Source organism: Mercurialis annua, linkage group LG6, assembly GCF_937616625.2.
Source record: "Mercurialis annua linkage group LG6, ddMerAnnu1.2, whole genome shotgun sequence".
In the NCBI taxonomy this organism is placed as follows: Eukaryota; Viridiplantae; Streptophyta; class Magnoliopsida; order Malpighiales; family Euphorbiaceae; genus Mercurialis; species Mercurialis annua.
In genome coordinates, this window is record NC_065575.1 from 36,320,986 (window position 1) to 36,333,752 (window position 12,767).

The 12,767-nt window shown below is 32.7% G+C and overlaps 1 protein-coding gene across 1 annotated transcript; it reads right to left on the reverse strand.

Moving 5' to 3' along the window:
- Window positions 1-4,467: 4,467 nt before the first annotated feature.
- On the reverse strand, window positions 4,468-12,219 carry LOC126685927 (probable L-gulonolactone oxidase 6). Its single transcript, XM_050379934.2, has 4 exons — window positions 11,510-12,219; window positions 6,824-7,079; window positions 6,616-6,717; window positions 4,468-5,641 (listed from the first exon to the last, which is right to left on the reverse strand). The coding sequence occupies exons 1-4, from the start codon at window positions 12,185-12,187 to the stop codon at window positions 4,926-4,928; spliced, it is 1,752 nt and encodes a 583-aa protein (XP_050235891.1). The 5' UTR covers window positions 12,188-12,219; the 3' UTR covers window positions 4,468-4,925.
- Window positions 12,220-12,767: the final 548 nt, after the last annotated feature.

Below are 12,767 nucleotides of genomic sequence, written 5' to 3' on the forward strand. Positions count from 1 at the left end.
ATTAGCCTTGACCGGTCTTAAGGATAATGGAAGCCCAAGATAAGTAAAAGGGAAGCTGCCAATCGGACACTGCAGAATAGAAGCTGCTGATTGAAACGTCGTCTACATTAACCCCAAATATAGAACTCTTCTTGTAATTAATCTGAAGGCCATAAACTAGCTCAAAACAGCGAAGGATTCGAAGAAGGTTAGCAATCATATTCAAATCCTTAGGAACAAAAATCAACGTATCATCAGCGAATTGGAGAATGGAAACAGGTTCAGTGTAACCGTCGATATGAACACCATCGATTAAATGAGCCGTTATGGCTGTATCAATCAATGCTTTAAGGCCTTCCACGGCAATGACAAAAAGCATAGGCGATATTGGGTCTCCTTGTCTCACACCCTTGCCCATAAAGAAGTTCTGAGTCGGCGAGCCATTAACTAAAACCGATAACTGAGAGGATTTGAAAAGACCATAAATCCAGTCAGTCCAGAGCTTAGGGAATTTCATTCTCTCCATCATCTTGATAATGAAATCCCAGGAAATACTATCAAATGCTTTTTTAAAATCAAGCTTGATAAGGAACAATTGATCTTTGCGACGGGAAGCTAGATGGAGAATCTCAGAAGCAAGCATATGACAGTCGTGAATATTGCGACCCTTGATAAAACCAAACTGATTAGGAGAGATGATAGACGGAATAATAGGAGATAAACGATTAGCTAACACCTTACTAAGCAGTTTAAAAATTCCATTAATCAAGCTTATAGGCCTAAAATCCGAAAGCTCAGAAGCTCCAATAAACTTAGGGATTAGCACTAAAAAAGCCGTATTAATACCTTGGGGGTAGGTACCAGACTCATAAAACTGCCGAAATAGAGCCATAATATCAGATTTCAACACCTGCCAAGCTTTCTTGTAAAAGAAATAGTTGAACCCGTCCGGCCCTGGGGCTTTGTTATCATCCTGGCCTAAAAGAGTGAGAAAGACCTCATCTTCGGTGAAATCAGAAATCAAAGAAGCAGAGTGAGCACTCGACACACAAGAGACCGGCAGGAAATCAAGAGAATAAGTAATGGAAGCATTTCTGGAGTAAAGGTTTTTATAAAATAAGAAAACCTGCTCCTTTATACCCGACGCAGAGGTGAAACGGCAGCCATTAACGCGCAGCTCTGAGATGAAGCTGTTCTTAGAGTGAATTGACGCCGAGGTATGGAAGAATTTTGTGTTACGATCTCCGCAAAGATTCCACTTAACTCTGGATTTTTGATGCCATAGAGATTCCAGATGTTTAGAAGTAATATTGAACTGCTCACGTAGAGAAGAGAGGCGGGCTGTTTCCATGTCTGTAAGGGTATTAAAATCCGATGAAGCTTCTAGGGTGTGGATTTGCTGTTCTACTGAGTTTAATCTCAAATTTAGATTACCAAAAACATTTGTGTTCCAAACCTTGATTTGAGATCTTAAGTCACGAAGCTTAGCAACCAGGTCGCCATGCGGAAATCTGATAGAAATTTCTCTCCAAGCGTTAAAAATAAAAGAAGCAAACTCAGCATGCTCCCACCAAACATTGATGGACTTAAAAGGCTTAGGACCCCAATCCGAAGCCACCTCAGATTTAAAAACTATCGGAATATGATCCGAGAAGGATCTAGGAAGCGCCTGCAGGACCGAATTGGGCCACAAATCAATCATAGAAGCCGAGAAAAAACATCTGTCCAGTTTTGATTTTGAGATCGAATTTTGCCATGTGAAATGACGGCCCTGAAGAGGTGATTCCATCAAGCTAGAAGCTGAGATGAATTCAGAGAACTGAAGCATAGAGGGAGTGAAGCTGTCGCAATTTAATCTATCTCCCGGGCAAAGAATCTCATTGAAATCCCCCAGTAATAAGCAAAGCATGTCAGAATTAATCTCCAGAAGCAATTCCTGCCAAAAAACAAACCTTTCCCTAGCACAATTACTCGCATAAACAAAAATAACCCGAATAGGAACAGCAAACCAAAAAAATTCAATGCTAACCCATCGATTCCCCATTCTGGTTCTGTAAGGATTAATCAAAGTCTTGTTCCATATACATAAAATACCTCCTAAAGCACCAATCGACGGAGAAAAACAATAGTCGAAGTCTAAATTCGGCCACATTTTTCGAGTTAGAAAATCATCGAACGCATCCCTTTTGGACTCAATTAGACCGATAAGGCAAACTCTGTGTTTCGAAATAAACGATCGAATAATACGCTGCTTCCTAGGGAAAGATAATCCACCTCGACAATTCCAAGAAATCATATTAAACAGACTCGACATGATAAATGGCTAACCTGGAAAAGAATAATCCCTAAGAATTATTCTGAATACCTTGCGAAATAAGGGAGATAATCTGGTCTTCATTTTCCTCACCAAATAATCCCAAATCAAATCCAATTTTCCATGTTTTCCACGCCTCTGAAGCCACCTGATCTGCTGAATCCTTGACTGTCTTAGCTCCTTTTACTAGACGAATACAATCATTGATCATACCAGTAGAGATAGTGTTAGCTGATTTTGAGTCCAGCTGTGCTTGTCCCAGATTGCCAACATTATCAAAAATCTTAGATTTCCTTCTATGTGTAACGTAGGACCTGAATTGATTAGGTGAGCTAGAACTTTCAGAATTAGGAGATGAGCCATCTGCTGCGTCATGTAAGATAAAAACTGGACTGTTTTGGCTTGGTAATTTTTGGCTTGGTGATTTAGTTTCAGGCTGCTGGAAACTAGGAGAGACATGAGAGTCTGAGTCCGATTCAGAATAAGAGTTGGCTGACGGAGAAGAGCTGTACGTGTCTATGGAGCACATCATAGGTAAATCTGATTCCCTAACATCAATCAAAAATTCCTTTCCGTTGATGATTGCTGTAACCGAGCTATTAATGATCGGAGAAGAGGTTGAAATCAGAACCGAACCAGCATCTAGCCTCTCCCTAGAATTGATCAAGTTGTGGACTGAAATTGCTTGCCCAAACCTATTTCCCATTAGCATGAAAAAATCCTCGTTCCATGCATTAATAGGAATTCCTGTTAGCGTAATCCACGTATACCTTTCGTTGGCAACAAAGTCTCCATCACATGCTAGAATTCTGTCAAAGTAATCTGGAAAGGAAGAATCAGCTTCCTTCCTGAATGAATCCAAATCCGATTCATCCGCAAAATTCAGAAGTAAGAACGAGCTGCCCAGGAAAGAACTTGAGGAGAACCAGACTCCTTTGCTCTCAAGAAAGGAGTTAACTTGAAGGAGATTTGTAATGCGTCTAACTGAGACTATCAGCCTTGGCGGAGCAGCAATAACCTTTGAGTTGTAGTGAACTACGACGTTGGATACAACCTGAGCGAAGGAACGGGAATCTCTGATGGAATTCAGAACTGGTTTATCCGGTACAGTGGTTTTAGCAACAGCAGATTGCAGGTGCAACGGTGGCCTATGAGCCCGGTTAGGGTTAGGGTTAGGGTATCTTGAGATAAACGCTCTAATCTTGAAATACCCAATAATGACCATGTTAAGCTTGGCAATCACGTCATCGATAGGAAGGTACTGATCAACATGTAGAAAGCCGAATCTCCTGTTTCTGATGTTTTTCCTTCTCGTAATAATGACTTTCCCATAAACACCAAACTTTTCAAAAGCTCTCTGAAGGTCGGAATAAAACCAATGATCCGGGTAGTTTTCAAAATAGATGACAGAGGGTTTAGAACCGAAAGGCTGAAGGTGTAGGGTGGCCGGAGTTTGGAGGTTTGAAGTGGTGTTTGATTTAAGGTTAGGGTTTGGGTAGGGAGAGAGGAGAGCCGTCATGACCTTCAAGCCTATTTCCTTTTCCGTAATGGTTCGTATATTATTTTTAATTTATATATGGCTTAATTCCTTAAAAAAAAACCCACCTTATATTTTTTTTTGTTTATACCTGACCTTGTAAAAACACAATTTCTACCCAATTTTGAGTTTTTATGTTTCATCTCTACTCAAAAGCATTAAATTGTACTCTTTTCATTTGAAAGAGAGTTTAAAACAATCCTTCATTTTTAATCTATATACTAATTAGACATTAATGTTATTAATAGTACAAAAATGTCATCTTCTTTAAAAATTAAAAATAATAATAATTTTTTTTAATTTTTTATAAATTATTTCAGGAACTACCGCCGCTCCTTTTCATCTATAATGATTCATCGCGTAAACAGTTCAAGCAACGCGATCGATCACAGTCAACTTATTGCAGAAGATATTGTGTCTATTGGAGATCGGCTAGAGAGTATTAAATTCTCTCATGTTCGGAGAAGTGATAATCGTCTAGCTCATGCTATAGCTAGCTGGGGTTTGCATCATCGATCTAATCTTGTTTCTGATAATGTTGTTACAGCAGAAATACAATCTATTGTAATGACTGATATTATGTTGCAATGAATTCCCCTTTTTCTCTCAAAAAAAAAAAGCTATATTTGAAATAAGGTTCTTTCAAATTAATCTTTTATTTATAGAATCGATAGTAAATTTTAATTATGTCATTATGCCTTTATATATACAATATTCCTATGTATCAAACTATAACTTTAGTTTCTCTTACTAGCTAGTTACACGGTTGAATACATAGTTTGACCCCTGAACTTGTACCCTTTTACCCATCTAACCTCTAAACTTAACGTCTCACCTATCGAACCTCTGAACTTGTTAAATAATCTGATTTGACCCCTGAACTTGATAAAAACGTAAACATTGAACCCCTCCGTACACAATTTCTTCTAGAATGTTTCAAGTGACAGGTGGAATGGAGGGGTTCAATATTTACGTATTTATCAAGTTTAGGGGTTAAATCGGATTATTTAACAAGTTCAGATGTTCGATAGGTGAGACGTTAAGTTTAGAGGTTAGATGGGTAAAAGTGTACAAGTTCAGGGGTCAAACTATGTATTAAGCCCTAGTTACACGGCTACAAACCCTTGCATTCTTATAAACTTTACCAGGTCTGCATAAATAGCCCTTCTTAGGGGCACAATGAATGTCCTCCGAGCAAATACACAGTCCTTCCAATGCACATCCTTCCTTAACTATAGCCAACCCTCCTTTTAATCCAAGAACTTGGTCGGTCCACTCGCTAGAGAACAACCCATTCGGATCATACATTTGCTTAATCTTAATAAATTTATCTGCATTTTTATATTTCTTTATAGCGCCATCAAACGCTGCGTTCCGGTTCTTTGCCCAATGAGGCAAACCTCCGTACTTAAACACCGCCATTTGTTCAATTTCTTCGAGAATATCTTCGTGTAGTCTCGGAGTCATTGGGTCTTTGCTTCGATAATATGTTAAATCAAAATCTATCGCGTCTTCTTGCTTGCCTAAGTAAGCACTTGATGCTTTAACATACCGCATTAGTATGCCATTGTATTGTTCGATTACGCAAAGCGCTTTAGGCTCCAATTTAACTAGCTCTTGAACCTCTTGGATAAAGCTTTTAACTTTTGATAAACCAATAGTAAATGTAGTTTGATGAAAATATACTCCCGTGATTCTTGGATCCCATGGACATGCTGTTATAAGTGCATCTTCGATACTATCGAGGCAAGTCCCCGACGATTGGAGGCGATTTTGATATCCGATTACGGGGTATCCTGTAAAGATGATACCTGTAATAGTATGTATTCAAATTAGTAAACCATGACACAATCATGCAAATTAAAAGGGCTATTTTCCAACTCAGGGGAAACAAGTTTCAAAATTCTCTATTTAGAGTGATTTTAAAATTATTTTCCATGTTATGTTTAATTTCAGTTTGGTAAATATGTTGGACGAAATTTTTAGAATATATAAAGAAAAGTATGGTCTCTTAGCTAGAAATTATGCCGGACAAGGGACAACCATCATATATATTCTGACCAGTAGAAATTTTGGCGGATGGCATGACAAAAAAATTCATTGTCATTTTATTTTTCAGACTGAAACCAAAAGAACAGGTTAAAAATTTGTGCGGTTATGCAACTATTGATTTTTTTATAAAATAATTATCGATTATAAAAAATAATAAAATAATTACCGAATTATAGTTTTTTACAAAACGGTTACGAAATATAAAAAGTTACAATATAACTAATGAATTATAGCTTTTCTACAAAACAGTTACCGAAATATATATAGTAACACAAATTATAGTAGCTTTTTTATAAAACGGTTACCGAATTATATAAAGTTATAAAAACAGTTACCGAATTATAGATTCTTTATAGGACGGTTATCGAATTATAACAAGTTACAAAAAGATCACCGAGCTATAGTTTTTTCTATAGAACTATTACTGAATTATAAATATTGACAAAAGATGCATAACCATACAATAAGCCGATAACTATTTTGTAAAGAGATATAGTTCGAACTAAAATTTGATAACTGGTTTGTACTAATTTTTTATAACTTGGCAACCATTCCACAAAAAAATAATATTTCGATAATTATTTTGTAGCTTTTGTATTTCGGTAACTATTTTATAAAAAAGCTATATTTTGACAAGTGCAAAATATTTAACCCCAAAAGAACACTATATAACTAGGAAATTGTTTCAAAATCACTCTCTATATATATTACCAAGTACAGTAATTGATCATACCATTGTTTGTTAATCCATAAGCTGTTTTAAGGAATGTGGCTGTCGTCAATTCTGCACTAACACACTTGGCTTCTGAATTACGTAGAGATTCTTCACTTTCCTCTGATCAAAATCAATAATAAATTGCATTATGAGTACTATTAGAAAAGGAATCTTGTAAGTTGTAAGTAAGCATGATCAACAACAATGTAATTCTATAATCAATTACCTGCGACTCTAACGAGTGCCAATGCGAACGACGGTGTTGCTCGGAACGGAATAAAACTGTATAAACCGTTGCCAGATGTGTTCGACGATACGCGATTATCGGCCCGAAAAATGGCCCTGTGTTGGGCAGGGTACCATGTAATATCTCCAAATTCGTATAGACGCCCAAAGCTAAGTGCTTCATCTCCTAAGTCCATGTCACTCTTTGTCGCATAAGTAATTGATCGTTTGAACATTGGTTGCAGCTTCAATGTAACCTGTAAGAGATTTAAACTTTAATTACCAATAATTAATTTAAAATTTTATATATTATTGAAATAATTAATTTTATATGTTATTTATGTATAGCAAAGAGATTTGAGTATGTTAAATAAAATGAGAAATGCATTTTATTAATTGAAAAATACACTAATATACATAAATTTTTTTAGGTCTAATGTCTTAAAACCCCCCGACCTTTTAGCCCCTTTTCAATCATACCCTGACGTTGAAAATTTGTCAATTTTACCCTATTTTGTATTTTTGTGTTTCAATTGTACCCTGAAAAATTAAATTAACGTCTTTTTCGTTTGGAAATTTGTTTAAAACATTCTCCATGTCTAGCATATATTAATTATATGTTTTTAAAATTTATTTAAATTTAGTTAAATTAATTAAGAATTTAAGTTAGTGTTAATATGATTATGGGTTTTCGTTAGTTTTTAAAAATAAAGGACTTATTTATACTTTTTTGAATAAAAAAGAATTTAATTTCATGTTTAAACTTAGTTAATTGAATGATTTCATCATTTAAGTTAAAAAATTAACAAAAATTAAAAAATTTGGGTACAATTGAAAACGGAAAATTTAAAAGTGGATAAAATTGACAAATTTTCAACATCGGGGTGGAATTGAAAAAAAAATTAAAGGTGAGGGTTTTTTGAGTGATTAGGCCTTTTTTTTAATCATCATTTAACTTTAAGTTTATTTAGCTACAACAACATAGCACCATAAAAGTTTTACATCCAAAAGAGTTATGAAAAATGATTTTTTAACAAAACATTATCCAATATGTAATAAATGTTTAGTTTTTTTTAATCAAATTACTTAGAGGCCCTTGAGGTATACCATAATTAATAATTTGGTACCCCTTGTTTCAAAAGTCTACTTAATGGTCTCTCAGTTTTAATTCCGTTAACTGAGAGATCCTTCTGTTAATTTGAGGAACCAAATCGTTTAACAGATTTAAACTCGGGGACTAAATCGTTTAAAAGTGAGGGACCAAATCATTTAATAAAATTAAAAGTGAGGGATCAAATTGCTCACAAAATTAAAAGTGGGGTATCAAATTGTTTGAAAATAAGTGTCGAAATTAACGAAGGGACCTAATAGTTAACAGAATTAAAACTGAGGTACCATTAAGTAGATTTTTAAAACAAGAGGTATCAAACTGTTAATTATGGTATACTTCAGGAACTTTAATGTAATTTGTTCATTTTTTTTATAATAAATGTTTAGTATTATTAATTTAACAAATATAGTAGAATTTAATGTTTACTTATTTTCAATAGAAATTACTCTAAATATAAATACAAATATCAAAATTAAAGGAAAACATCATAATAATAATAATTTATTTAGAATTATTTTTATATACTGAACTATTAAAACTATTATAATTTATTAATCTTCTTTTTTTTAAAATTTATTTATATTTGACCTAATTTAGAATGAAAATTTGTTGAGTGACGAAATTATTTTTTGTTTAGGTCGGTTCACTCATTCAAATTATTTTACTAACAAAATTGGACTATTTTTACTAATATTTTATTTCACATGGTCCTTTATAATGTCAAAATTTCACAAGATTTTTTGAGTCAAAAGTTGAAGTTTCTCAATAGTTAAATGTACTTATCTCCAATTACAATCGCTAGATTCACCATTATATTTAGTTTTCTGTTTGTGAATACATCCATAAACTGTTATACAATTTTAAAACAAATCATATGAAAATCCTAAAATAGAAAAAGTTGTTTTGGAAGCTACAAATGGATGGATTGCATATATTAGGTAAAAATTTATAATTAAAATCCAACTATAAAAACAAAACACTTTGCCAAACTTGTGGAGTGTCAAAATCCTAACTACTACCATATGGACAAGTGGATGTTTGGTTTAGAGGATGCAAGTAGCTGATTTCAATCGGGTTTAATTGGGTGAAATTAGTTGACCAGTTGTGTTTTGAATATACTGTTTCAGTCTCAAACTATTTTATCATTTTAAATATATATTTTTAATATAAAATACTTTTTATGAATAAACAAAAGACAATTACGAAATATTGATATAAATCAATAATTTTACTAACTATTAGCTATCAATATATTGTACTAAATAATTTAACTAAATGAAGCACCGGAAATAAAGGCTTAAGAGATAAGGTACGCGAGAAAAGAATAATTAAAATTTATAATGCCACAAACATTCAGATACTACAAATGCATACAGCTTTAGTCACACATTTTAGAGGAGCGCATATAATTAGTAGACAGTAATACCCAAGTTGTATCAAGATTACTATACTACCAACATTTTTTTTTGATAGTTGGCGAGTGAGGAATTCTGGGAGAAATCGAACTCACGACCTAACAGTTTGCTGTCTAGCGTTTATATTATTTGAGATACAATTGGTACCAGCATTTATAATTAGTGGGAAGTCTTATCATTTAAAAATACAGAATTTGTTTGAATTCTTTTATTTATTGTCTAACTTTTGAAACGTAAATTTCAATATAATTTGGATAAATACATTTTAAAGTTAGCTAATGAAGTAAATTTATATAAAAGTCAAATTTCTTAAGTTATTTTTATTCATGACAAAACTTATTTTTTTAATCAAAACATATTTACTAGATTCAGATTATGATCAATAAAATTAAAAAAATTTGATCATAAATATTTTTTTTTTCTAAATTAAATATTTGATTACAATTAAAACATATTTATCAAAATATTTTAAAATTGACATTTTAGACATCAATAAAAAAAATTCAAGAAATAAATAAATATCTTTAAGTACTAAAACTTGAAATTAAAAGTTTAGATCATTATTGCATAAAAAATGATAATTTAAAATGAGTGAAAATGTCGGGGTAAATATTTAAGAGGAAAGTAGACTATTCATCATCCTTTAAAATTTATTTATAAAAATCATGCAAAATTTTAAAAATTCAACTTCATATTTGACCACTTTAACATATTTTACTTTTTTTAATTTTTATTTACAAACTGCATTTAAGAAAAACACCAGAAATACCAAAAGATCAATAAAGATATACCATTGGAGTCCGATGACCGGTCGCAGGAATTTTATTGAAAAAATTTCCAGTCAATGGCGATTAACACTGGTATAGTCACTATTACTCAGTGGACCGTTGATTTTGTTGATTGTATTGTATAGGTGTTTTTAAGTGTATTTTAAGTGTTTGTTTTTTTGTATTTTTACATGCTAAGTATCTTTTTGGTGATTTTGATAAACATATTGAAAAATGAATCTTTTTAATTTGGGTTTATTTTCTATATTTTTTAATTCAATATTTTTATAAATATTTTTTCATACCTCAAAAAATTAACATTTTTGCCAATATTTTGTTTTTCAGATAGTTTTAAAAAAATCCCAATCTTTATTTCCATTCAAGGGATCTTTTGAGAATAATTGATGTTTTAGTATTGTTCAATCCTTATAACATACTTAATTAAATGAACTTTCTAGCAATTCTGTAGCGTTTTAATTAGATTCACTCTTACATTCCTTCCATATAATTTAAAACAATTAAAAGCATGATGCAGGGTACACTTTTTCCTTTCCTTACGTACCCTTATTATATTTAATTTAAAATGTACATTTGCATTTTATTTTTATTTGCATTAATCATATTTAATTTTATAATCTTAAAAAATAAACTCTAAATAAATTTTTTAAAAATTATCAATATTTACAAATTTTATTTATATCAAAGAAACCCTTATTAAGTACTTTTGTGGTCCATGAAAGGCTTGTTAGTGATGGTAATTTAAAGTCTTAAGACATGAATATGGGGAAGATGCCAACCAATGGTACTGAAACCCAATGTTCTTGAATTTATCTAAAAACTTGCTAGAGGGGGAATGGGTATGAGTTTCTGTATGGTAAATTGTCAAACTAATTCAAAACAAAAAAATTTAATTGCAACTTTTGTACTATTTCATTTCTTAACTGGCTCAGTTTATGACAGCAAGAAATATAATTTCCCAATAAACAATCTAAGCACCAAAATACTATAATTGGGGTTAAAAAAATATCTATGTACTTTTAACAAAATGATTACCGATTTTTCATTTATAATATTCTAATAGTTTAATTAATACTTTTTAAAAATGCGAGTAATTAATCCGTTCATTTCAAATCGACTTCTGCTTACGTGACTGCCGACTTGTTACCCACTATAGCACATGATAATCTTTCATGTAAGCGATGATTAATATGATTAAACAGATAATCCCCCCGCATAAATAAATATTAATTTAAATTGAGCATATAATCTTTTGTTTCTAAAAACATTAGGTAGAATATCAAAATGTAACAAATCATCACTAACAATTTTCATTAGAAGTGCATAGTTTTGATTATAGAAAAAAAATTTAACCCCCAACAAATAAGAAAACATACCTTTGAAATAACACCAAGAACACCAAGAGAAACCTTAGCAGCATTGAGTTCATTGTTATTCTTTTCATCAAGGTTCCTAATTTTAACATAGCCATCTTCAGGCTGACCAGGGCTAACCATAGTTAACCTCACAATATAATCATGAACCGAACTCCCTTTCCCCCATAACGTACTCCCATGAGCCCCAGTACTGATCAGCCCGCCAATGGTTAACCCCCACCAGTATGGTCCATACGGCAATGCCAAACCACTTCTAGCAGCCTCATTAATAATCTGCCTTAGGGTTACGCCGCTCTCCACCGTCATCGTCATCGATTTCACGTCGGTATCGATTATATAATTTAGGTATTTCGTGCTTATAAGTAACCCGTCTCGTCCATCTGGACAAACTAACTTAGGGCTGCTATGCGAGAATCGAGTGGCGACTTTGATTTTCCTTTTCGCCATTGTTGCGTTCGCTACGACTGCGATAAGCTCGTCTTCTGTCGTCGGATAGGCCACGTTCGCGGCATGGCATATGCTTCGATCAGGAAACGTACCGTAAGAGTTTGTAATGGTGCAGTCTGTATCTTTCGTAACGCATTTGATCGGATCTTCGGGAGGATTAGAACTAACCGTTGAGATTAAGAGAAATAACAGACAATTAGGTCGGAGAAATCTTAGAAATAATGTGTACATTTTTGTGTTGTTTGATGTGTTTTTTCCTGGCTAGTGGGGTATAAAATATGTGCTTGTAAGTGCAGTTTGGTAGGTATATAAATATATATTTATAAATAAAGATATATATATATATATATATATATATAGCATAAGATGGTTTGGTTCGAAGAGATAAAAAGAGCTTTCAAAACAATGATCTATATCTAAATTTACATTAAAATGACTAAAACTGTTAATTATAGTTCTAACAGTAAGAAAGAAGAGTAGAAAGAAGAGATCACAATTAAGACATACTTTAAAGTCAAGAATTGAAATTACTTATGTTAATTGTTTTTCAACTTGTCAAAACTCAAGGGTGTACAGAATACAAATAAGTTGGTAAGAGGAGTTGGTAAGAGGAAGCTGGTAGTAAGTTAATAGCAATATTAACAAAATCTACTTTAAATAGATAGAGTATACTTGATGAGAGGCATGTATTTGAGTTCCACGTGTATGTCATACCTAAAAAATAGGAAGAGTAAATGGGTCAATACCTAGGTTGAGCATCCGTCAGTTCGGTTCTAAATCGATTAAAACCATTGGTGCAAAAATTATATAA

What these genes read in the sequence shown, in the direction of transcription:
- LOC126685927 (XM_050379934.2), bottom strand. Translation starts at nt 12,187, where the DNA reads ATGTACACATTATTTCTAAGATTTCTCCGACCTAATTGTCTGTTATTT. An exon ending in GGCACTCGTTAGAGTCGCAG is followed by an intron (nt 6,718 to 6,823) that starts GTAATTGATTAT and finishes GATTTTGATCAG; the next exon opens with AGGAAAGTGAAGAATCTCTA. An exon ending in TTATGGATTAACAAACAATG is followed by an intron (nt 5,642 to 6,615) that starts GTATGATCAATT and finishes ATACTATTACAG; the next exon opens with GTATCATCTTTACAGGATAC.